The 27,533-nt window shown below is 40.2% G+C and overlaps 1 protein-coding gene across 1 annotated transcript; it reads right to left on the reverse strand.

Moving 5' to 3' along the window:
• Positions 1-331: 331 nt before the first annotated feature.
• Positions 332-26,737, reverse strand: LOC121950362 (homeobox protein aristaless-like 4). Its single transcript, XM_042496334.1, has 4 exons — positions 26,154-26,737; positions 14,360-14,673; positions 5,534-5,662; positions 332-4,339 (listed from the first exon to the last, which is right to left on the reverse strand). The coding sequence occupies exons 1-4, from the start codon at positions 26,485-26,487 to the stop codon at positions 4,019-4,021; spliced, it is 1,098 nt and encodes a 365-aa protein (XP_042352268.1). The 5' UTR covers positions 26,488-26,737; the 3' UTR covers positions 332-4,018.
• Between the last annotated feature and the right edge of the window lie 796 nt (positions 26,738-27,533).

The raw sequence follows: 27,533 nt of genomic DNA on the forward strand, positions 1-27,533 counted from the left end.
CATAAGGCTGCTGGCAGAATACACCTTTAGTGTCAGTTACCTCCACTAGTCCCTTGCATCCCTCTGTGTTTGCACCATATTTATACCTTATTTAATCTGCACTATATTATATATTTTAATAGTATCTTTTTTGTATCTAATTTCTTGTTGTATGGTATTTTTATTCAAAGCACAGTACTGGAGAGGTCAGAAACCATTTCATTGCTCAGTGTAAAAATAGGTTGAGTATGTCACAAATAAAAAACTCATGGAGGACTTCCATGAGGTGGAGTATGAAACTGAGAATGTTGTTTTTTTAACAGCCTGTCAAGAAGAAACTATCTGAACTCAATTAACAGTTGGAGAATCATTTATTTAAAAATTCAAAACCATCATCAACAGAAACAGCCAGTTACTTCTGTACAAACAAATGTCAGGCACTTTAAACAGATGTCAGTGATGCTGTTCATGGTGCTAAATATGGACGGGCTTAGGAGACAGTTTTCGACTGTTGGGCCACAAAACCACACGCCTCTGGCTTTAGCAAAGAGACCACTGTCCCAGTGAAGGTCAAAAAAACAAAACATCTCCTCCAACACTGTAAGTGCAATAACTTATTGCAATGGCACATTATATAAAGACACAATCAAAAGTAGAAATAGTTGATTAATATACAGAAATCTGCTTAAAGCCACAAGGAAATTAGAAAGCAATTTCAACCTTGGTAAAAAGTCCAGAGCAACTCTTCAGAATAACACACAAAACATAATTTTACATTTCTTGGCAATATTACTGTAATACTTCAATGGTTTATCTCTGGAGGTCCATTACTTGACAAATAAGCAAAACAAATGTACAAGCAAAAGAACAATATCATTAATATTGTTCACATTCACACAATATGACATTATAACTATGGATTTCATTTGCTTCATTTCAGTAGTATCAACATGGACGGAGCTGCAGAGGAGTGGAGCACTGAGGGACGACCAGCGAGAAGACAAACACGACAAGGTAGGAATTCAGTCACACACAAAGTCATGCACTAATTTTTTTTTAGCCACATCCTGTTTTATTTTCTTGAAATTTAGACAATAATGTTTTTGACTTTTATTCTGCACATCCAACAAAGTTTATATTCATTCACAATCTTTACTAAATGGAGTCCTGGCACAATTTTAGAGGCCTTTGTCTTTCCATTTGATGACACTTGTTTCTAAGTTTTGCCAATAAGCCCGCTGTCTATACTATATTAACAGCAGGAATACTTGTGTCAAAGCATTCATTATGTTGTCACCTTATGTTGACAAGAGGGGGCTCGATTTAAATGCCAATAAAAATGAATCTGTTTTGTCACTAGATGATAGAAGAATTTTTTAAAAAATGTTTTTGCCTTCATATGGAAAAAGAAATGTTTTGTAGTTTTTTCTACATTTTAAATGAAGAATTGTAGACTTGCAACAAATGGTAGACAAAACATTAAACTACAACTATATTTATAATCATTTTAGATAATTCCTCAAGCAAAAATGGCTACTATTCTTTGGTTCCATCCTTTCACTTTGGCGCTTTTCCTTAGTATTAATAAATGGAATATATGGCATTTGAGTTTTGAGGGGTTGTGATTTTTCACTGTTTTCTGGCATGTCACAGTCCCTCCAAGATTTCATAGGCTTTTTTGGGGAGTGATTGTTGCAGTCTAAATTGCCTGATTTTACGGCAGCTTTCCTTAAAAAAAAAAAAAAAGATGTGATGCAAAGTTTGGTAGGTGTTTTTTTTGTAATAATATTGAGGGAGCAAGTAAAAAATTTTTAAAAAGTTGTGACTTATTTTTGTGTAATTTATAAAAAACTGAAGGTGACTTGTTTCAGTAAGGATAAAACCGAACCCTTTTAAGTTTGCGAGTCACACTACACTAACTTAACCACTAACCATGATTATTTAATCTAACTCACCTTGATTCTTTCCAAATCTGGATGCAACAGCCTCTGTTGTGATTTGCCTTGCCTGTTGTCAACTTGTTTCAGCCATTTTCTGGGTGTGTGTTGCTGTGGAAAAGTGTTTTTCAAATGATTTTATTTGTGTGCCACCACAACGTTACATGCGGTGCAAAATGGTTTACCCCTGTTTTTGTGCAGAGCATCAGGGCATCGTCTTGCATGGTAGCAGTAAATTTTGTTGGTAAATGTAAGACTGACCAATAACAAAAACAAGGTGGTGAGTTTGGTAGGTTTGATGATTTTGTGCGAGGGACTACAATGACTGGTGATACTCATGGGAAACTATGAGGCCTGGTCAAATTTGTGGAAAAGGTGAATGGACAAATTTGTGAGATTGCAGAGAATTCATGAGGATTGCTTGAATTTGCATTAATTGTTGCGTTTGCAAAATCCAGGATGTGCTGATTTTTTAGCCCAAACATTTAATTGACCAATTGAGAAATAAATCTGTACTTAAAATAGTCATTATTTGCAGTTCTGCTTTCAAAAAGAACGGCTGTAATTGGCACTCATATGTTACAAAGATCAGCCAGCTATGAGGAGCAGAAACAGACTCTCCTGCCATCATCCTCAGTGGGGAAAGAAAACGGATATGTAGCCCAGCGGGCGTCACAGAAAGATCAGCCAAAAGACTAATGAAGCCTGTCTCTAGCCTCAGCCTGCAGCCCAGCTCTGGTGACAAGCTTATTCCTGCGGGGTAACACACAGAGACACCCCAGCAATCACTGGACATATTCACCACATTCCTGCTGTCCAGCTCAAAAGTCATCACATTACCTAAACATTACAGAATGCACTTCAGGACGATTGGGGCCACTGATTTGGCCTGCAGTCTCTGGCATGTGGCGGGTTGTGTGAGCGAGCTCAAGAGTCATCTCTGCTGAGCCCACGTCTGACGATGAATTGATTATTACAGCGTGTGGAACTGTGTGTGCAGTATGTCCTCACCATGTACGCTGTGATGTGCTACGGTGTTCGCGGGGCAGGACGGCTCACTTTGAAGCTAATTAAGTGTGTCTATTCCCGTCGGTCACTGATTGAAGCTGGCGTGGCTAGTTGGTGTTGAAGGCTGCTGCTGTGCATTGCTGCGCCTTGTCTGCCGGTGGAGACAGTGTTTCCTGTAACCTGAGGCCTGAGCCTAGCAGGGGAACCTTTGGAGGCAGCCCTGGGGGAGGAAATGACACGTTGGTTTGAAATTGCTACCAATCCAAGGCCTGCCCTCCTCCCAGAATAAATTGGCACAGGCCCATGTCTGCTTGCAGTCAATTAGACTCTGTTCACTTATTGCATTCAACTTCTGTCTTTAGCAGGGACATAAAGTACCCATTGCAAGCTCAAAATTCATGTTTTCCTTTCTAACCAATTTGCTTTAAAGGGCAGTTTGTGAATGGCAAGTGACAGAAAAGAGACTCATGCGGTGTCCCTCTAAGCATGTTTTTTTTAAATGGCTTTTTGAATGCAAATACTGAATGTTCAGATACTTGAACTCAAAGATACGAGACAAGCTTATAAAGTAACACAAAAAATTAGTGGGGCAGGATGGATGGTATAAAAAAATAAGCTAAAGGAAGTAAATAATCAAGCTTCAGTTAAATACTGTATGATATGGCTGGATTTGGCACTGAACTCCTGGATTCTGTGACTGCTTTTTGTAAACTATATTTATTATATTGCTTATTTTATTGACATCTATTACTATCAAGAATGATACCCAGTTTTTTTTAGGGATTTATTGACCCCATATTTTATCAAGACCTGAGAGATCAAGGAATCAAAAATGAAAAGTATCGTCTTCTTCTGAGTCACACGTCTGTATTTCTCTCACTTTCAGCATCTGCTGATTGTCACAGTCACAGTTGTTATCTTGGTTGTTTTGGCCGCTGTATTGGCCTCTGTTATCTCCACCGTCTCCCCCTGTTCATTTGACCTGTGTTATCATTAGTGCTCTCAGGAAAACTCCCTCCTCCCCCACAGCGCTCGCTGCTGGCTGCTCCAGAGTCGAGAGCCATATGGGGGCGGGGTGGAACCGGGCTGAGACATCATGTAGCCCAAGAGATGGCCGCACTGTGTTCCTTGGCCTTCATACGCAGCGCAGCTATGCTGGAAGACTTGCGGTCTGGGTCAACATTGAGATCATAGCCATTGATTCCCCCGCCCATCCCGGGACCCCCAAAAAGGCTGCCCATATGTGTCTGTCCCATGTGGCTGCTCCCTGGACTGGGCACGCCCAGGAAGTCAGAGACGCCTCCAGGACCATGAGGGTGAGGAGGCATGCAGGATGAGACGGAGTCACATGGCACAACGCAACCCGGGACTGGAGATGCTCCGCTGCTGCTCCCGATCCACGAAGGATTCTGGATCTGAGGGAGAAAAGCAGTGTTTAGGACTTAAGGCAGCTTTAATCCATATTTTTATCATAACATAACATAAAAAACTTGCTTTTTGTGATGAAGCTCCCCCATTTACAAAGCATTACAGTGAGTTTCAGCTTATTGTTTAGCTGCAACTTTACTGTTTTGGTTCATGCTCACAACTCTCATATTGCTGTTTTTGGCTGCAGAAAGCAGATGTTTTGAGTAAAAAAAAGCTCCACAAACCCACTGTACCCTACCTGCTCAGCATTAAATGGTAGACAGACACAGTTGGCAATTAGCTGGTAGTGCGCATTTAGCAGTTAAGGAGACAGAAATCTCTCAGTAGGGATTGGGAGAGATCAAAAACAGAGCTAAAATAAAGTGCATATTGGACTGGCATTTACCCAGTGGACAGAAATATGTTTGAATAAATTATAATGTTGCTCCGTAACATCTGGCTGTGTAAATAAGCAACTGTTTGCTTACTAGTTTGTCATATAAACTGTCAAGGCCCGACACACCAAGGCGATCGTCGGCTTTTGGTCAGTGTCGGGCTGTCAGTGAGTGTCTGTTGCCCTAATCTTTGTGGTAAGTACTGCAACCTTGGCCAAGGCCCTTGTTGGCCCTTGTTACCTTTTTTCGGCCAATTCCTCACGTTGAATCAGTGTCACAGCTGGCAGAGCCTGGTGAAATCACTCTGAAGTTGAGTGCAAGAGGCCATGATATTAAAGCAAACTTTTTATATTAGGTGTTTTTTAGACTCTTAGGCTGAAATGGTTTGCAGTTGTTTGTGTTATTGTTCACCAGTGCATGGTAAATATCCTTTGTTCTTGCAACAATGGGTTATGTTTTTAATTTGCTAACTAGCATCCTGACTCTGTCCTGTCTTTCTTTTGATGCCTGCTGGTATGGGGAGTTATTTCCTCTCATGTAGACCCAGAACGTATATGCTAGCAGGCTATTGGTTGTAGTCTTTGGGATGTGTTCATGTGCAACTTTTTGGCTGAACACATGTGTCCGGGCCTTAAAGTTGATAGTATGTTAATGTTGTGTTCACTGCTGCCCCCAGGTGGTTAACACGAGTTATTTTGATTTAAAAACAAACCATGCTCATAACCATTTATGTTTCTGATATCTCAGATCATGAGCACCTGCTCTCAGTACTAATCAGCAAGTGGACTACCCCATCTTTTCCTTTACCTGTGCGTAGTTCTCAGGTCGAGTCAGTAGAGGCAGCTCATAAGCAGTAGAGAAGTGTGTCCGGACCTGTTGCATCTGGCCATAACGCTCCCTCTTCCTCCACTTGGCTCTGCGATTCTGGAACCACACCTGCAAAAAAATCCCCAATCTATCAGGAAAATACAGACCAGCCATTACCAAACATCAAAACTTGAATATCTCTTTAAACACCGCACTCATATCACGTGCAAACACAAGTATTCTTTTTTTGCAGGAAACAAGGCCATCCTCTCTGCTCAGTGAGACAAAGTCAGAAACTGAACTACATAAAAATGAAGATAGTGTAGCAAATAAATTCTGCCACACATGAAAGTCCAGGCCCAGGTTTTAAGACTTGACGTGTCTTTAAAGTGCCGTCCACACGGACCTATTGATGTGAAAATGGTTGAGTCTCCCCTGGTGCTGCACGAATCAGCTCCTCCCTTTGATACACAGGCGTCTGCCTCCCTTCAGGCTGCCAGTGTCGACAGATCCACATCTGGGCCTGTAGCCATTCATAAATCACTCTGAGAGAGGTGTGCTCTCCCCCACATGTCAGCATGGTGGGATACAGCGGGGAATCCCTCTGTATAATCCATGAAACCAAAGTTCAACTTTCGACCAAGAATATGTTTTTCTCTGCATGTCTTTGGGATAATTAAGTATTGGATGCGGTTTATGAAGTGGCTGGGTAATTTCTCCCTGTGAGATTGATAGACGTGCTGCTCTGAACAGTGGTTGTACTTTCAGTACCTGCTGACAGACCGAGTGCAGGCTACTTAGCCCACCTCTCCCTAACTGTGGAGGCACAGGGGAAAGCGGGACTGAAGGGTGTAAGACAGTTATCAAAGAAAGACTGTTTTGAGCAAAAAAGTAAAATTTGTAGCCTGAAAGAAATTAACAAAATATTCTTACCGCAGTCTTTTTATTTACTGTCAATGCTGTAGTACAAAGGGTGTAAAGGGTGTAAAGACTGTAAATCCTTCTTGCTGTTTTGTGATTTTGGGCCAGATAAACTAAATTTAATTCAATAGTGTAGATAATGATGAGAAACAGGAACAGCAGCCCTGTCTCGTATGACCAGAGATGGGACCGAGTCATTGTTTTGCAAGCCGCGAGTAAGCTGCAAGTCTTGGTATTCATGTCCCAAGTTCAGTTCCAAGTCCTAAACTTTGAATCTGTTTTCCACCAAAATCTTGCAACACACTTTCCATTTGTAGTGACTACAGCAATTTTGTATTATTCCCTTTTTAAGTAACATTTAATCATCTGGACGCAAATGCAGTATTCTAGTGTTAAAATCCTGCATGTATGCCATCCACCCCAACCACCTCCCTGTGAATCCATCGCAGTACATAAATATAGTTAAATAAGATGTTTTGTTAACTCAAAGAAATTGATAGTGTATACATTAACACCACAATGTAATTATGAAAACAATTTCATTATATACAATGATTACTTATAGGAGACAGTCAAACAGTGACATTTTTGGCCATATGAAACAGCTAATGAATAGTGATGATAGACATAAAACAACCTTGTAGACAAAATGCATTCTGTAGCAAAAGCCATTTCTTTTGTTTCAGTTCTTCTGTACATGCCACATTGCTTTATAATTCATTAAATATGAATTATTTGGACACCTATGTGGTGTCTCAAACTTTTAAAAAGGCCAAACGTGAGACAGCTATCCTAAGAAAATGATCTGTGGGAAATCTTTTTCAATGTTCAAACAAAAATGCCGAACATTTGACAGTCCCAATGTTTGAAATTTGTGTTTGAAATCTGTTTTTCCTTGTTTTCATCATAGTTAACTGAATGTCTTTGCGTATTAGATTGTTGGTTGGGCAAAACAATAGAAAGACGTCACCCTTTAGCTGTCTAGATGTGAAGGGCAGTTTACTCCGTTTTCTGAGTATATTTTAAAACAAACATTTATTTGATTAATCTTGAAAGTAATTGCTAGAATAGCAGATTTTGTAAATAATAGTTAGTTGCAGTCTTAGCATGCACCTTATATATGTAGTCCAGATATAAAATACCTCTGCAATAATCATCTAAAGTGGGGTAAAGTCAGACTAAAATATATATCTGCCTGTTAACGAAAATCTATCAATTCTCAAATAATAATACAGTTTCATTACCCAAATGACACAAATTAAGACATTATTAATACTGGTAATATACGTGTTGATACTATGATAATTTTTCAAAAAATTCTGGTATTATGAAAAGCTTAATTCTCACCATTTTTATACAATATAATAATATAATAAAATGTAAGCCGGTGGTAGCCACCTCATTTATTTTTCCACATTTTCTCCTTTTACAACCATGCATCTCTGCTATTTCTTAATATAATCAGTTGAGACTTTTGCTGACTTTTTTTCTACAAAGTTTTCTCACATCTTGATGCAAGCACATAAAGAAGCAAAGGGAGGTACTGGATGTCTCCACATGTTTATTTGTATGTATTTGTTGGTTGTCTGAATCTAATCCTCCCAAGAGGGAAAGGGAAACTTCTTCAAAGAGAAAAGAGAGAGCGATCCTGCTTCGACACAGGGGTTTGAACTCGGATTGTGGGCTGATTCCCAGCCCAATCAGCTTGTGGTTTTCACAGTCCCTGACATGCAATTTCCCCTCAGTCAACCTCCTCAAGTCCCCACTCATGTCTCTCTCTCACCATTTCTCTCAGTCAACACAATAGTGACAAACATGAGCAGTGTCGCACAAAGATATGATCCCATACTGAGATTTTCATACAAGGGCAGGAGTGGATTTTTATCTTATGAAATAAGACCAGATATTAGCACTTCAACATGCACACACAACTGCCATTTTTCTGACACGGTAAAACAACAAGCATTTTCAAATAGAGGACCATATATGGCCTCCTTTGGCACAAATAGCCGCTGTGTTTTTGCGAGAAGGTGACGTAAAGAAATGTCGTCTGACTCCGACATTCCTCGGGTCAGCTGGTGAGATTAGAGGACAGCTCACCCTTGCAAAGTGGTAAGCTGATATCCGAGGCTTTGGCTGAACCCCAATGTCAAGGTGAGGGGTTGTTGCCCTTTGAATTATATCATATGTTTGCAGGGGGGCTGGGAGTCTACGTTATGCGCCCCCTGAGGATTTTTGGTCTATTATTGTTTAGGGTTTGTCATGTCTTTCCTTTGGTTCTTCTTTGGTTATGTGAGCTCATAACATCACAGCTTTCCCTATATAATCCTTAACATAAGAGGCCCTGATTGGGCTGATAAGCACAAAGCTTTCTTGCAGTTAGTCTCTAGAAACTTTAAACTTTACACCTTTGCATTTAAAAAAAAAATCTGCGATGATATGATAACATTGTGAAAGTGATCATCGTGTACACGGATGTGCAAAAACAAACAAAAACAGTGTAGTATGCATGCCAGGCCAGTATTTTGCAGTCTAACTTTGTAATGACACACCACAGAAGAACACCTCTACAGCGTGGTGAGTATAAACAAACAAGAAGACAATGGCGAACGCACGCACGAGGTCTGACAACGTTAACGAACTCAGTAGAGTCAGCAGCACAAACACAGCTCGGTAGTCTGCCATTGTAGTTATTGTTGTTATTGCTATTTGTCTGAAATGTAATGGGAAAAGTGTAGCTATGATGTCACCGTTCTCATAGGTTTCATGCATTGCCAATTTACACGCCGACAGAAAGGGAAGCATTTTCAAAAAATTACATTCTGGAACCTGGTTTCAAAAGTTTACATTTCGAGGTCCCAAAACGCTGTGGTTGTGTGAATGAAAGGCCAATCCGCAGCAAAAGCTTAACATTTCATGAAAGAATCATTGCTGTGTAAGCGACCCCTTAGAGACTGGCAGGTTTGGTGCCACTCCAGTGGAGGACAGATGTTTGCTCTGTGACACAGGAGAAATTGAAAATGAGGTTAATTTTCTGTTTTACTTTCCTGCAAACAGAGATAAAAGGGATGTACTTTTCGGTAAAATGACCTCCATTTATGTTGATTTCTTTTAGGTGGAGGACTATGGCAAATTTGAGAAATATTTTAGAGGGGGAACCTTTTTTGTGGCAGAATTTGTCTGTCGAGTCTTGTATAGACTGAATATTATGTTTGGTGATTGAGCAGTAAGATCACATTTTGCATTGATAACTGCACAGTATTGTGATGGTGTCTTGTACACACATGAGCGTTGGGCACATGTTTGTGTGCATGACACAGAATAAAGAAATCAATCGAAGACACAGTTGATTTGTCAGAGGTTGATGTAACTTTTTACATATTACTCTTATACTCAAGTCTCAGAGCTAACTTAACTGATTTCCTTAAGAATGAATACATAGCAATATTTGAAAAAAACTCAAAGGTTATTGAAGACCAAATAAGAGAGTTATTTATACTAAGAGTTTAGGTATTGCTGAATGGGGCCACTAAAAATCTTAGGGTGGAACACCAAAACAAAATGCCAAACTGAATCTTTAGGAATTTGATTATGCTGCTAAACTTTTTAGGCTAATTAAAACCTAGGAGAGTTAATGCTGATATTCTTTGATCTTTTTTATTTTACAGATGATATTACCAATGCTATGATGTGCATGGACTAGTACTGAGCCAGTTAACATTTTGACTTTCACAGCAATGCTGTTTTTATGTGTCTAGTATTTATAGGCTGTATGTTAGATGATGTTCTTCTCTCAAGAGGCTGGTTGTTGTTTTCATTAAAAGGACAAATTTACAAATTTAATTTGAAGGAGTACATTGATTAGGAAAATAATATTTACAGAGGACAGGTGCTCTCAAGCTTTGGGAGACTTTTGGGTACCCATAGAACCTGTTTTCATTCAGATATCTTGTATTGAAAATTAAATGGACCCCTGTGAAAATGGCCATGCCAGTTGTTCCCTTGCCAGACTGGGCATTATTTAGCACCCTGCCTTACAAGCTATGCTGACACAGTTTGGTACCAATGGATGCCTTAGGTCTTCTAGTTTTACAAAATACCACCTTGCTTGAAAAATGAGCGTGCCACAGCCTTTAAAAGTGATGTTAGCTTCATTTATTTTCACTTTTGTGGAAGTGCCACCAATTGTATCAATTGTATCAACAAAATGAAATATTTGATCATCATACTTTGGATAATGAATATATTGAGTTTTTATAAACAAAGACATGCTTGTGTTTCACAAGAAGACTAAAGACATCATTTCTGGATGGCTGGTCTAGGAAATACAGTCACAACTTCAGAAACAGGTAAAACTATTTTTATTATATAGCTGATAGAATTAACTTTTCATTCAGATCATTTGAGGAGTGTTGTAGGATTCTGGAAATAATATCAGAGCAGTGGTTAATGTTGCAAAAAAAACCCTCTTCAAAGATCATCCAGAATTTATTCAAAGAAAAATTCATTGTTTAGCTCTGTGACTTGAATATAATAATAATACATGAGAAGCACAAACTGGGGTTAAGGTTAATGCACAGATAAATCAAAGCTCTGTTCTCCCTTTTAAAATAAAAAAAGTTTTATCAGTTTCTGAGCCATCATCTTAATTGTGATGGATCAAAGATAACCCAACTTTACTTCTCTACTCTGAATCTCTCTGTTGTACTCCCACCCCTCTCGACTGAGGCTCAGCCTCTTCCTTCTCACTCCAGCCCCTCTCTCCCCCCTCGCCACCGCCAACCCCTCTCTCCATGTCTCTCTCCTCCCTCCTCCCTTTTAAGTCAGCGAGGGGAAGTGGGGATATTGGAAAGTGAGATGGGAGAATGTTCAAACTGGAGCTTGTTTTCATTTCATGTTTAATTTCCTGACGCCTAAGCCCTTGGCTTTCCGCAGCTAACCCCACTGACCTTTCGGAGGCGTGCAGACGAGAGCAAGCGGGCCGAGCATACACATACACACACAGGATACACACAGAAAAGACACACATTTACATACCATGTTATATACAAAATTCAAAGTCAGTCCCTAACAAATGCGTTCTTTTAACCTGGACGCTCACACACACACTGGAGCCCTTTATAAACAAGCAAACAATGTCTGAACACATATATGCCCTGAGTCGTGGTTTCTGGGTACTGAGTGTGTCATGTTTCACAGAGGGTTCGCTCTACGTAGCTTTGCCTTTGAACGGCAGTAGGAATGAGACCCAAGCCAAATAGTTTGGCTGGGAGATCATTCGGGGAACATTATGAAGTCAGATGTGTCCTTTGCGACTCCGTGTCTCTTATTCCCAAACTTCCACGTTCATTAGAAAGGAAAGCTGGTGGTGTTTTTGCATGCGCAGAATTTCAATTAACACGAAGAATTTTTGTTATTTCTCATAACGATCACTGGTGAACCCATGTGAAGCCCGAAAAGGATGATATTTACCAACTGCAAACACTTACTTCTCTTCTTTATTTTATCTAGCGGACATCTGCGAGGAAGGTGGCTCAGAGCTCTCTGAGCTCAAAGTGCTTGGCGGTGATACAGTAATTGCTAAAGACGTTGACAGCAAGAGGCAGCTTACAGAGCCATTAAAGAGCTTTATTTATGCTCCAGAGCCAGCAGGCAGAAAGAGACGGGAAGAGGGAGAGAGGGAGGGCAGAGTGCACAACTCCAAACGCAGCTTTGAAGTCCAGCCGTCTCACCTCATCTCTGTCATCCAGGACCACTGCGATTGATAGACTGCCTCAGCAGTCACTCACACACAGCCTCCCTCTCCATAAAAACATAGGCAGTGCGGTGAAGTTCAAGTCTGAGGCTGAGCGCTAATTGTGCAAAATAAACTAGCGGCAGCAGAAGTCGCAGATGTGATTTCGGAAAACTGCAGCCCAACTTTATGAAGACGTTCATCATCAAACTGAGGGTGAAACCGTAGGACCTTGACATTGGCTTTTTGGCAGAAAACATCTGCACTTTAGATTTCGATTGCTGTTGTTTTGGAGATGAAAAGGATTCTCCGATCGCTTGCCAAGCTTCGAGTGCCCCTTGGTATTCAACAATTGGATATCCCTGGACTTTGTCTTGATAGACCTTCAGTTGAAATTGTGGGGTTTAGTCTTGATTGCGTACATATTTAGGGTCTGATTTTAAGAAGTATGGGTCAAACCTCACAGTGACTCAACAGAGTCTGCTGTGTGCCTGTCAGATGAAGAACTTAATTATATTCATCTGGGGAATAGATGGGTCTGTGTGAACACAACATGAATGTACTTATTTTACTGTACCACCACAGGGACCAGGCCAGGTTCTCTGTCCCTGACTATGTCTTGGACCATGCGTGGAAATTGAAACTGGCATCTCAAAGTGTTTTTTATATCCTTGCCAAATAGCTTTGATGACTTTTCTTTTTTTTTCCCCTCTCCATGTGTTTTCCCTCCCTGCCTGCAGAGTTGTGCGGTGAAGTAGTTTGAACATGGTAGTGCTGAGGAGAAACCCTTGGCCTCTGACCCCTCTGCAGAGTCTGCAGCATGTAAGAGCTAAGAGCAGAGTATTCCCCTAGTCCCACCCATCCCACTCTGATCTAAAACTGGCAGGCAGAAAGAGAGATGAAGAACAATAGAGCTCGCTGTCTGCTGCTCCGAACAATCTTTGTCAGCATGCCAGTCTTGACTCTCCCAGCCCTCTCTGTCAGTTCCCCAAGTGATTATTAGCACGCAAACATTGACGATTGCAGTCATACAACACAGCTCATGGAGACTGTCCTCCCAGGATGGAACAAACATTCGTTGTTTCAGCAAATGCCTCCAACAACTTCTTCACAACAAAGTGACAAAGCCCTCAAGCGGCTGTAGTAATTTTCACGGAAACAACAAAGAAAAACATGTGAGCATGATCACAATCGTTCCCTAACTGTCACCATATCACTGACTGAAGGAATCATCTACTCATAGACAAGAGGCGTGATGGCGCAAAATGGAAACATTAATAGTGTCCTTCTTAATTGAGCTGTAGCATTAGCTACCTCAGTGGAGCTAGGTGAGCTAGCAGTAGATGCACACTTCCTTTTGTGCACGGTTGGTGGGTGTAGTTTGGTAGAAAGAAGATAGTTCCTCCATAAAACTGCTTACAACAAAGTATGATTTCTGTATAGAGACATTGCTTTTGACTTTTTCAAATGTATTTTTTGGCACTTTGAGCACCACAAGCCGAGTACCATGTAGGCTAGTTTCATTATTTTGGAGAGAAGACAGACATCTCTGCCAATAATTTCAACACTTTGCAACTCACACCAAAATGATCTCGATTGATGATTAGCATATGACGGAGGATTAGGGCCATGGTAAAGATGATTTGGTCAGTAGGTGTCGTTCAGTTGGAAAATACAGTTCCTCAGCATGCGGAACGAAGCGTGCCTCCTGCTAGCTAACCCAGCACCACTGAGCTAGTTTACATTACAGCTCAGCCATAAAGGACACCATTAATGCCAAATAGTTCTTATATATTCAAAATCAGACATCTCTATGACCAATATCTCCAACACTCTGCTCATACCCTACTCATACCAAAACAATTTATATCGATAAATAGCACTACAGACAGGAAGGAATATATGTATTTATGATTTTGGGGTGAACTGTCCTTATAACAAAATGGTCCTTTAAAGCCAGACCACCATGTTTCCTTTAACCTTACCTAAACTCAATCATAGTATTGTCACACAATAAAACTGATTTATATTTCAACAGTAATGATTTAGGAAGCTCATGAAACAGTCGTGTTTCTAGAGGGCGTGGACAAAGAACATATTTTGTCGTTTAATTTGGAGGACTTGTCTCCTTATGCCAAATCAGAGTTTGTCATATGTTCCCCTTTCCTCACCTGCACACGAGCCTCCGTCAGGTCTGTCCTCAGTGCCAGCTGCTCACGGGCATAAACATCTGGGTAGTGTGTCTTCTGGAAAACCTTCTCCAGCTCCTCCAGCTGGTAGCTAGTGAATGTGGTGCGATTGCGTCTTTTCTTGCCTTTGTTGCTCTCGGCCTCACTTTTGTCAAGAGGGCTAGAAAGTTCAGAGCCCGGCCGCTCACTCAGCCCCTTCTCGCCTGGTGGTTTTAGATTCAGGTAGCTGCCTTCCATCCCGGGAGGGTCGACGCTCGGGGGCAACTCAGACTCTGTCAGGCTGCTGTTGTCTTTTCCTGTAAGTGTTAGAAATGGAAAGACGCAGAAAGAAAGTTGAAGGGTTACGATCGATTGTATTTTGTTCTTTTAAAGGTCCAGTGTGTATGATTGAGGAGCAACTTGTTGTGAGGTTGTAGATATTAACCAAATAAAACTTCTCCCGAATGGCCCCATCTAGAGCCAGTGTTTGGTTTGTCTTTTCCGAGCTACTGTAGAAACAACATGGTGGACTCGTGGAAGAGGACCCGCTTTGTATATAAATAACTCACTTTAAGGTAACGAAAACACAACAGTTCTTAGTTTCAGGTTATCATAAACAAAATGTTTCAAATGTTGGAAACGTCACTGCCTTCATACTTCCATGCATCCTTAATGAAAGCGTAGATACAGCCAATAGATGTCAATAGATGGCTGAGTTGAAAGTTTCACACAACAAATGAGGTGGCAGTGGAGGACATTGAGATAATTTATCTTTTAATGCAGGCAGCGCTGTAGATGGCAATGATATGTGAGGCCATTAAATACATTGCAACATGGTGACAGAGAATTTATTTCACTATATTAGTGATTCGTTCTGTGTCCGCTTTTTTATGTTTTTGTCGTCTCCTACTATTGTATCTCGCATGAACTATGCTTCACTGCCCCCAGAATCTCTGGTGGTACTGCTTCATTTTATCTGTATTTATAAGCTTTCAGAAAACATGCACAAATGCAAACAAATGAATGCAGAATGCGGCCAGAAGACTACATCCATGTCAGTATACACATCGTTGAGCGTACATGAGCCCTAAATCCTACACACTGGACCTTTGAAAGGGGCCCTTCAAAAGATTGTATATATGAATTTTTATTTATTTGTCACATGAACAACTTGGTCAATAAAGAGTTAATATGATTAATATATGATCATTTCTTCTTCGATGGACTTCAGTTTTTAACAGAAAGCCTGTATGATTACCTGAAGGTGTGGGGTTGAAAAGAAGTGGGTCGTTCGACAGATGTTGTCTGTTTGCATTATGGGAAATGTAGGATCCAGGGTTTTTTGGAGCTTGGCCATTGCTAGAAAATAAATTCAAGACATCTTGACTTCTGAGGCATGTTTTGACAATTCTCTTTTATCTATATCTTCAGCTTTATGGACGCACAACACGAAATTCATTGGAGAGTCCTTTAATTCTATGACATGTATTGACGATACATCTCAAAAACCTCCTAAAACATACTGGAGGTTTTAAAGTTAAGATGTTACACTGTGGTTTTAATAAACTACATTCGAGTAATTTTGGTTTCGGTTGAAGTGCGGCGTTCTTACGATTTTCATACGAAGCATGAAAAATCAATATAACCTTCACAGTTTACGCGTGGCTTCACTAATCAAATTCGTACTGTAATAATATTATTCTCAAGCAAGATATTACAACCAACTTTCTGACCATTTCAGAGCATAAAAAAGGAGGGCCACATGTTGTCAATAATAGTCCTATAATTATCGTTACTACACTATAATTGAAATATTCAGCAGAGCAATGCTTTCTGTAACATGTGGCTGAATAAAACCACGTTGCCTCACGTTCAAGTCAGGCAGTGTGTCTGCTCATCATCACGTTACAACATCCACACGAAAAGACATTTACTTTAAGCTTACATCACCTCTGCAATGTTTTATTTTGGCGTTCAAAGGCCTTGTCTGTTTGCCACAAGAGAAGAAATGTCTTTTTCTGTTTGAAAGGTATGTCACTTTACATTGGCGTGACCTGTGACACAACCCCTTGAAGCACTCTCTCTCACATCTCTCAATCACGCCACCTGAAACCCGAGCCGCGCAAAAGCTGCTTCGTCTCGATGCTGTATATAGTGCCTTGTGTACAAGCACGCTTGCCCCTGCGGCCTTGCCCTGAGATGTAAACAACATTGTGTTTGTCACCTTCAATTTCGAGAGCGTCCATTTTGTGACAGACCTCGCTCTGTTCCTGTCAGCGCTCGCTAAGCTTTTTTGTGTCCTTTTAGGAGATGAAGAAAGCTGTCCCTTCTCCTTCAATAAACAAACAGCTGTGTGAATAAATAAGCTGAAGGGCTCTGGTTGCGGGCCAGTGAGAACAGTGTGCTCTGTCAGCCTCTCTGTTTGCCTTTCCTGCGACTGGGCACGCCGAGCGCCCTGTCCTAACTGTATTGGTCTGAAACCAGCGCATAATGGTCTCCTCCGCATAAACACACTTACAAGTCTTGTGCAACACCAGCATTACTTTAGTCCAACAACATTTGTGTTTGAGTTAGGTCTAGTTTAGGAGGATTAATGTGCATTTTACTTTGTCAGTTTGCATTTTGTTTATGAGTAATGGCTTCCTGTCATTCTGGGAAACCCAATGCAATGAGGTAAAGAAAGTTGACACCTTGTGGCATGGTGACTCTCTAAGTGTTTCAGCGGTTAGTAAGATGACTGAATAGTTTGAGAGTGATGAAGCTAGGCGGTGGCTGTCTGCAACAAGCATGTTTGTTTTCATGGATTAGTACGCCTTTGGCTCATGTGTCCCACAATGAGTTGTCAATAGTCATGCTCTCAATTCTGCAGCAGCCCTCCTACGCTCCTCTTGCTCACGCTGGCCCTGACAGAGATGCTAATGGAACAACACAGCTCGCCCAGCTGGAGTTCATGACCTCATATCGCTGTGGCCCACCTGTCAGACCCTCTTACAGTCTCCATGCAGGCAGATGTTCTGACATCACCTACCCCTGCACTGGCCTCTTATGCTAAAGCACTGTGCAAAATTTCCTTTCTACCCCTGAGCAGGAGCGTGGCTGCAATGTTGAGAAGTAAGACAGGTCAAAACCAGGGTCCTGCTTGGCATTTGCATCCTCAAGAGAAAATGCAGTCATGCTCCTGAGCATGTATCCTGTAAGCCAATGAGGCAGCTGGGCACACAGATAAGAGAAAATGGTTGAATAGTAAATGAAAATGTTTTAAATTCGCATTCCTATACAGATCTATATTTTCACAACATTGGACGTTTTCTGACGTAGCAGTTCTTGAAACTCCCTGAGATGAACTGCCAACTGCAGAGTTCCCCTGAGAACTACATGCCTGCAAGGGCTTTTTTTTTTCATGTTTGCATTGCCGCCAATAGGATTTCTGACGTTACGTAAGCCTGGTGAGAAGTTGATATTGCAACATCCCTTCTGCATGACATATTGTCAGTGCGAAAAGTCAACATTGCGTTGTATTTCCGTTGCATAAATGGTCAGTAAAGTTGGAACTTCACTGTTGGTGCATTTGTGTGTGTTTTGTCATTTTTGTTTGCATGGCTAACAGGTTTTTTAAAAATTGCGGTTGCTGGTGTTGCGTTGGCTTATGTGTTTGACCAATCACCACACAGCTGGCCACCATTGTTAGGACGTCTAATAACAATTTCAATATGACATTAAATAATGACAGATGACGTTGATATTTTGTTGGTTTTTAGTTGTACTTTTAAGTAACCAAAATCCAACGTCTCAGCATCATCTTAACATAGAATTACAACATTTAGTTGGGAGGTTTGGAGACCAAAACCCAACATCTACAAAACTTCATAGTGCTAACATCCATACAACCTGGAATGCTAATGTTCAACCCAATTTGTACTCCAACCAAAATTTTAAAGTCTTTCCAAATCTTTCTGACATCATATTGATAGCTAGTGTCACTTGCGTCATTCAGGGTTCCTGTTATGCTATGATAGTATTGTCTCTGAAATAGGAGCTTAAATAGTCCCTCAAAACTGCGTACTTAGAGCTGTGATTGTTCGTAGTTTTGCAGTGTGGACACAATATAAAGTGGGGTTCTTAGAGCTATGAAAAAGCTCTGGTCCAAAAATGCCTATTTACACTGGAATCTGCACTTCTTAGGACATTTAATAGATAAGTTTGACATCTAGAGAGACAAACTTATTTGCTTTCTTACTGAGAGTTAGATGAAAAGAATACCACTCACATGTCTGCACAATTAAAATGAAGCTATTGAAGCTATGAAGCTGGTTATCTTATCTTAATATGAAGAGCTGAATTTCACTATTTTACAGGGGTTATGAAACTATTGCCAAACTGGGACAAGTTGCCAGGAAAACAGCATAGCTTTTTACTGGTTGGGATGTCCTCATCAAGTTTTTTTGCCCCTAGTCCCAATGCAGGTCATTTAATATTGAGTATCTGTGGATACCGAGTCCTGATCTGATACTTGTATTTACCTGGATAATGCAGCTGCACAATGCGCACTTCAAGTTCTTTAAAGTTATTAAAATCTATCCATAGTAATTTTTTGACAATTTACAGCTCTGCCATGCAATACAAGAAAATATGTCTGCATCCAAACAGTTCCGTAAGTGTTTTTCATTTTATTTTTACAAAATAACAAAGTGAACCAACTAAAATGTGTCTTCAGAAATTGCTCTTAAATCCAGTTAGTCTAGCATTATAATAAAAGTAAAGAGCACTTTAAATGAGTAATATAATCACAATTTCACCTCAAAGTAGTTCTCTACTCTAGTTATTTGTTCTGACCTAGAAATAGTTTGATACTTAACCCCTGTAAAATGACAGTTTGATGTTCTTACAAAGCATTTGCAGATTAAACAAATGAGACATCTTGTTAATTCGTGAGCTTCAGAGGTGCTGGTGGTCCGATTTTAATACGTTTGGACAGAGCTTGGCTATCTGTTTCCACTCTTTTTGCTGAGTTAACTGGCTGATGGTAGCTGCTTCATATTTACTATATAGGACAAGAGATTGGTGTTAGTCGTCTCATCTAATTCTCCCCTATAAATAAGTAGGATTTCCCAAAATATCAAGCCTTTCTTTTAAGGTTCTTAAGGTCCTTTGAGGACTAATTTAACCACAATTTGCAATATAATCTGTTCTCATCGACATCTTTCTGTGTCTAGTTCTTCAAACTCATCTCTTTTTTCTCTGTCACGCTAACAACACACAGTCTGTTGCCACAAACATCTTCCAGTATTCCCGCATGCTGAGCTGTCTTCTATGCACGCTGTTCTGGAGAACACAGCCATCACACACTTTCTTTTGCGAGCCAAGATTCCACTGCGTTGGCTCCAGCTTTTTTTGGCATTCAGAGGAATGTGTTTTTGACTGTTCTCATTTCAGTATGCATCAACGTATATACATATATAAATGCGGCGAATATCACCGACTGATCCTGCAATTTGCCAAAGCTACTCTGTGACAAGCTGCAGACCTCTTCAGTTAGCAGAGGTCAGATGTTTACTAGGGTCAGCAATTTAATCACTGCTGAAAACAGAGAGAAAACATCAAAGTGTAATTTAACTGGTTGTAAAGCAACAGGGCACCCTCTCGGTTTTTATGGAAAGGGACGGGGAGGGTCAAGTGAAGCCAAATAAAAGAAACACTATAAATTAGTAACCTGGGGAAGGGTTAATGACCAAACACTAAATAGGGAAGGGAATGCTTTTAACCAGAGTGCTCCAAAATGTTCTCCCAAAACACTCAAAGCTGACAGCAGTCTGCCACAATGGCTCTCTACTTATCACACCTTATATGGACCAAATAAAGACAAATATTCCATTGGCTTTTGTGGCGTTTAATTTTACATTCAGTGCTGGTCTGCAGACATGCTTTGGGCTGAATTATTCTTCCTGCAGCACAGTCTAAGACCTGATGTTGACTGTTGTTTCCTTAGTGGAAGGGAGGCTCCCAGATGTTCCTTGAGGAGAGATCTATGCCAGCGGCTCACGCAGGAATGCAGATTCCCTGGGAAACGAAAAATCTTTCTGTTCAGCCTCAGCTCCTGATAAATTGACACGACCTTGACCTCACTACTGTCATGATACCTTGGGCTATAGCTGTCACTGTCTCAAATCAAGAGCTTCAAAACAGTTTCGGATTTTATAGAATTTTATTTGTTTGTTTTTTTTAAAGGCTGGTGGAAGTATACATGTTTTCATCTTATGGGAAAATAACGTGGAGCACATTCATAAAACTGAGAATTTTGAAATATTTTTAATACTTCAAGGTCAAGTGTTTATTTAGGGACATCTATTGACAGAAATTGTATATAACGTTAATATAATAACCGAACTCTGGCTCTAGGTAGGTCCATTTGCATATTTGCGTCAGCCACTATAGTTCTTAAACACACTTTGCACAGGGAAGAGGTTACACTTACACTAATGACACTAAATGCTATACACTAGACCTTTAAAGGTATAATATGCAGGATGTAAATAGAATAAATAAACAAAAAAAAAGGGATCCATCTCAGTCATTACGTATGATAACCAGAAGTCTGTGGCAGCGAACTGATTTGCATAGACCCTGCCCTCTTCCTCTATTTTTTTCTCAACTTGCTGTCTTTTGGGAGCAGTGGGTGTGTCACCCCCAGCCAATAACAGTGCACAGGTGAGGTCCAGACTTGATAAGTGTGCCAGACCGTAAGCAGCACACATCCAAGAGGAAGCTACAAAAATTGCAGAAAAATGCTGAAAAAATGCAAATGTAGCAAGGCGAAAAAGCAGACGTTTTTACAACCAATAACCAATGTTTCCTGCATAGTACACCTTTAAATGCATGTGTGAAAATTAAAAGTACATGTTCAACATAATGTTGATATATGTGAATGTAGAGAAACCGTCCGTAGTCTGGGCCAAGATGTAGGACATTTGTCAGGTTGCTATTTTTAATGGTTTGATTGCTTTTGCATTATCAATATTACTTTAAACAGCAAGTAAAAAGAGGACTGAATTAAAATGCAGAGGAATTGAAAGCAAATGTGATTATTTAATCAATCATCTGTCAACCTCTCGGCTTTCCAGTAGTCCTGAACCCATTCCATGACCACATTTACACTGTGTGGATCATATTGGAATCACATTTTCATGAAGTAATTTTGCCTCTTTGCAATCAGAGAAAGTCATAAAGAAAAGCTTTGGTGCAGGCAGTGTCACTGGATGGGTTACTTTCCACCCCTGGTTTTTATTTAAAAAAATATATCAAATGAGCAAAATGGGCTTCGTATCTCTGCTGAAAGCAAGCTGAGAAAGAGAAAAGAAATATCATTCACCATGGACCAAAAAGTGATCATCATACTTTTGCGTTACCCAGTATATTCCATCATTTGCAAAAGTGTCAGGCGAAAAGCTCACATCCATTTTCTGACCATTTTGTGAGGCCAAATGTTTGCATTATTCAAGAGCTCCCACAGAGGTTAGATTCAGTCCATTGATAAGAATCGAGGAGGCTAAAGTAAAGACACAGCGTCAGACTCACAACACAAAAGGCACAGATCAAAATGCGCTGCAGCTGGTTAAAGTTTCCAAAGCATCTCTTTAATCTGGCCTGTATGCGGCGCTCAGGTAGGCAGTGGGGAGTTACCTTCCCCTGCAAGAAAGAGAGGTGTCTCAAAGCAAAAAAAAAAAAAAAAAAAGGCCAAAGCATGGTGCGTTAGCTGCAAAACAGCATGGGGAGAAAGTATTTTTGAGTGGCAATGAGAAAAGCTTTAACTGAACACCTCATGAAACACTCTGTCCCTTGAGTTGAACGTCTTTTCATTCAATGGCAGACAGATTGTTGCTGCTCCTGAGTCACACATTTATACAAGCCATTACGTTTTAACAAGCCAAGAATTAATCCTTTCAAGTGTCCTCATTAGATATTCTAATTTATTCTGGTTCACAGACACACGCCGGCACGATCACAGGTGTCATTCAGGCTTACTGTGAACATGGAAGCAATGTGTTAGTCATCAGCACATGCATATCCTGTGACATCACTTCCCCGAGCCTTTTAACATGTACTTAGAGTACTATATTTTGACAGGAGGCTTTTAAAACGTTGCCAGGACTTTTTGGGGGGGTGGGTCTTGTTTTGGTTTTCATATGCAGAGAAAAATGTTTTACATATCACAGGATGCTTCAAGAAGGGAGGAGGGGTTGTATTAAAGTTTTGAAAAAGCTGTGTTTTGTAAGTGTTAAATTTGCTTTAAACGGTTCTTTTTGTGAGAATACAAAGAGGATTAGACACAGACAGCCTTGCAGTGTTCACACAAACACTATTTTGCACAGCAGCAGTGAAGAAGTCAACCTATCAACTACAGGCCTAAAAAACACAATTTCTTCTTTTCAGATTTAGTCTTACGTTCTCACAAATTTCTAAAGAAAGTCATATATTCATATATGCAATGCAAAGCCATAGAGTTCAGTGAAGTACGTGGATGTAAACAGTTAATCCCACACGTGTGCGGCTTTCCCAGAAACCCTCTTATTTCTCCCGAGCCCCTCAAATCGTTACCCAATCTCGATGTCCATTTCTGACTCGTTGCTTATTTGTACAAGGTATTGTTGAGACGGGGTTATGTAAACCAGTCCCACTTTGTCACTCGCTGGGACCCTCTGTAGCTTTGGAGATGTGATGTTTGGTGAGTATGAATAATAACTATAGGAGCTCAGTAATGCACATCTGCCTCAGATTAATGTGGACCTCTCCTGCAGCGCTGACCTGCATTCCTCAGCACTCGATCAGCTCCAGGGGTTTTATTTCATTCATCGCTGTGTGAGCAGGTAGACGGCTCCATCCCTGCTCTCGCTGTGGGACAGTCTCACTGATTAACATGCACTCAAGGAAACAGGCCCGCCGACCTGAGCAACTACTGTGCAGAAATAGGTTCATTCGCTCTTCCGGGGGCATTATTTTAGTGTTTTGTGGAAATCATTTAAAATCTGTTTGCAACCAACTATGATTTTTATACAAAACAACATAAAACAAAAAAAGGATTTTAAACTACAAAAATGCAAGAAGATATGGATTTTAGAATCACTTTTAAGCTCTTAAATTTGTATATAGTTTTAACACAGCTGAATCATATTTGTGTCATTGGTACAGACTGATTTCAAAAGAAATCATTTGCAAAAAAAAAGTTTGGAAGTGTGCGGAATAAAAAGAATGAAAATGAGCATGCAGCATATGCCCAAAATATTTCCAATTATTTTTTAACAGAAAGAAATAACAGTAAATTCACATCTTTACCTTTTCTTCACTTATCCTCTTGTGCTATTAAATATAAATATTAACATATAAGTTATTTTAGCATTTTTTTTCTTTTTGTAATAATGTATTTCTGTGCTCTCAAACACTGTTTTTAACATCCCCTAAATGAAAAGAAATCCAAAATGTTGTGTTGCCGTGTAAGTTGTAGCTAAAGTTGCCACACAAACTCCCTTTGGGATATGAGATGACTTTTGTCATCATGATGGAGATAAAGAGTCAGCATTGAGCAATATATCTCCCATTGAGGACCACACATAACAGCACAAGCCTGTTGACGCCTGAGGCTTTGGCAAGACCCCAAAGCATCCTCCCCAAAGCCATGATGCCTTCATCTGGCTGCAACATTTTCAATGATAACATTGCACAGCTCTCCTCAAGGGAGGCATGTTGCATTTAATGATGGTGTTTAAATGGTCCTGTCAATGCACTTGCCAAATCAATTCACTTCAGTGCAGGGGTGCACCAATCTGTGTGGAGTCATTGCTCTCAAACTCCAGAAAAAAAAGTGAAAAAAAAGTGACACTTCAGCTTAAAGTTCAGAGTGACTCCAGTTGTTTCTCAGGAAAACAGATTACTTTGCATTTTATGGATGTTTTGTTGGCAAAGTGTGGGACTGGCTACTGCACAGAAAATACTTATATACAGCAGGCCTTGTAATTGGTCCCACTGAGAGAGTTAGGACCCTTCAGTGTTATTTCTTACACATAATACTTGCATTTATTTATTTTCGACCAGCAATTGAGTGTATTTATATGTGTTTGTTTAGTCTGTTTTATTTTCGGAGTTGCCTTTTTTTCCCTTCCAGTGACTGAATCTATTTTCCAGCACGAATCGCAGATTTAAATGTGAATTTAAAGGTTGAGTTATTGCGTACGTTTCGAAAAACATCAAGTTTCAGCCACGATTATAACAGATGTATTCTTCTGTAACATCCACGTCATGATAAACATCTGGGCCTTGAAAATATATAGGCGCCGGTGAGTCTATACGCTGAGAACTCAACAAAATGTTATTTTTTAGTTAATTTTAGTATTTGATCATATATATTATGTAAACATATTATAAGAAAAGTAATTTTTTTACACACAATTGACGTTTTTTTTTTTTTTTTTTTAGGTCTACTGGCCCTCTCTTGTGGAACTGTTGTCACACAGTCCATTCCGTCTGCTATAAGAGGGTTTGCTCTTTTTATTTTAAGCGTCTCATTAGACGCTTAAAATAAAAAGGGACAGTAAAATAGATTGTTTTCTTTAAACTGGACATTTGTTGGGCTACGGATTGTCGGCAGACTCTAAAAGGTTGTAACGATTTCGTTTTAAATGAATGCTATTTGTCAGGACGTCAAAGCGGTCTCTAAATGTTTAAATTTGTTACTGGCAGTTGTATTGTGGTCGACAAACAGCAAAATTTTGGCCTGAAACTGGAGCTCCTTTGGAGAAAAGTATATTTCTATAACAGTGAAATAGTTGCGCCTGTCGTAATGAGTGATTTTATTATCGTTAAATAATCATTGGTTATAAAAAAAAAAGAAATCGCAAAAAAGACGATAAACTGCGTTTAAATAATCCAGTTGAAATATATATATATTTTATATATATATATGTATAATTACTTTCATTTTTACCACACGGCTCTTGGATTCTCAGGTTGTTTGTGCGTGTGTGCGCGTGCCTTGGTGGCTTGTATTTCATATTTTAATATTAAAATAAAGAACGCCTTTATTGTGGCTGACGGATAGAGATTTACTGTCTATAGACAGCAACAGACTGCAGTTGTAGGCCAGTGAGATCAGTGACAGTGATGCTGCGGCTCTGCATGAAATTATGATGAAACATCATGGGGTCAAGGCACAATAAAGGGAAAAAGTCCATTTAAAAAACTGTTTGAAATAAGCACTTTATCTCTCAGTCGAGCAAAACCTTTAGATCAAGAATAAAATTTGCAATAGCGCTGCAATTATAGCTCAGCTTGCACGCTTGCGGGGCAGGAAATCCTACTTTTTCTTGAATAGTTTTCTGATTAATTTATGGTTGCATTTTGTCAGTCAGTAATTAAAATTTACTTCTCCATGTAGGTTCTCATCTTATGCAGTTTTATCTGGGTTTTACTAAGTTTTAATGTATGCAACAAAGGTATCGGTTCCCCATTTTTTTCTCGTCATAGCGTACGTTGCCACCATCAGTTTGATGGGAAATTATTTTGTTACATTAAATATAAACTAATTTCAGAACTACGCGCAGTTCTAATCGGTTAAAAACATGGATGTTTGATAGGAGCCATAGTGGGTCTGACCTCTTCTTCTCTCTGCTCTGCGCTCTCACATGATCAGATTCTGATCATATTCTGTCCTACAGCTTCCATTGTTGCTTGCAAATGTCCGCTTTTGTCTTGCATCTCCGTTTAACTCTATGCCGACGCGCAGTTTGCGGCTGTCTTTGTGCGCACTCACCATAGCAGGGAATGAGCGTCCCGTTGTGTCCGCTGTCCGGGTGCAGCTTGCCTCCTTCGGGCGGAGTTTTGCAGGTCGGTCGCTGCATGAAGAGCTGGTATTTGCTGAAGGTGCCCTCCTCAGCGCCATCCAATGACTGGCACTCCGGCTGGAAAGGACTCCGGGACTTCTCTCCGTAAGCCTGCCCTTTCCCCGGGATGAACGTGGTGCTGTATTTGGCTTCAGTGTTCGGGAAAGTCCTGAACGGGTTCGCCTCTCTACCTTGCGCAGTAGAAGTGCTATAATATGAATCCATCGATGTCATATCGCAGTATGAGACGCACGCTGCGTTCATACCTAAAAAAGTTATATTAAAAAAAAATCCACACGGTTCTTCTCTCCCTCCCCTTAGACAGCAGATATTCTCCCCAAAATCTCATGCACTGACAAACTCACACTGACGCGCTCATGCACACACACTCTCACGCTGCCGCATCTGGGACTGGTTACAAAATGAATCAGATGTTTTCCAGAGACTGCAGACTGAACAAATGCTAAAAGCCCCCTGAAGGTTTGTCGGGGTAAAGAGAAATGCCTTGCTCAAGCTGATGCCGCCTCAGTAGCCTACAGTGTATCTGACACACACACAAACACGCGCGCACACACACACGTAACACACTCTCTCCACACACATCTGAAGTAGGCCCACACCGAGCTGCAGCCTGCGCTATTATGCAGCCTGCAGAAATGGGAGGTCAAGCTCAGAAGGGGGAAAGCTTTTTTGGTAAACACGCGGGAGACACAACACATGACGTTAATGTAATTAGAGGGTGAATATAGCTGCTTTAATTCTTGCTGTTGCATGACTGAGAGCCCTGACCCCTGACTTTTCTTTATATCTTTAAAACGTTGTTTCCATCTCTGTCAGAGGAGCCACACTTTGTCACTGAAGGAAAATCAAATCTCTTTTATTTGCCTCCTATACAGAAAAAAAGTGTAAATGAATAGAATAAAGTCGGGAATGAGAACTAATAACAGTGCTTATAGTAAAGCGAGGTTAAGCTTAAATATTACAGAATTATGTTCTTTGTGTTTGTTTTATTTTAAACGAAACATTCACCGTTTAAGCAAGTTATGTGAGAGATCAGAGTCTGTCACCGTGGATAGATCCACTTATAATGACGAGAATTAGAGCTCGTTAAACGACTTTCAGTCCTGCGAACTGAAAAACGGCTACTTCTTAATATTAAATCTATTATGAACCATTAAGCCAATGATGCTCGTTGAAATACTTGGCTTGGTGCGCTTTTGTAATTTGGTAAAACGACGCTGCGCCGGCAATTTGCTTGTTCTTGGTTATAAAAATCTGAATTAACGCGTATATCAGCCTATAAGGAAACA

This window comes from Plectropomus leopardus, chromosome 11 (genome assembly GCF_008729295.1).
Source record: "Plectropomus leopardus isolate mb chromosome 11, YSFRI_Pleo_2.0, whole genome shotgun sequence".
Lineage (NCBI taxonomy): Eukaryota > Metazoa > Chordata > Actinopteri > Perciformes > Serranidae > Plectropomus > Plectropomus leopardus.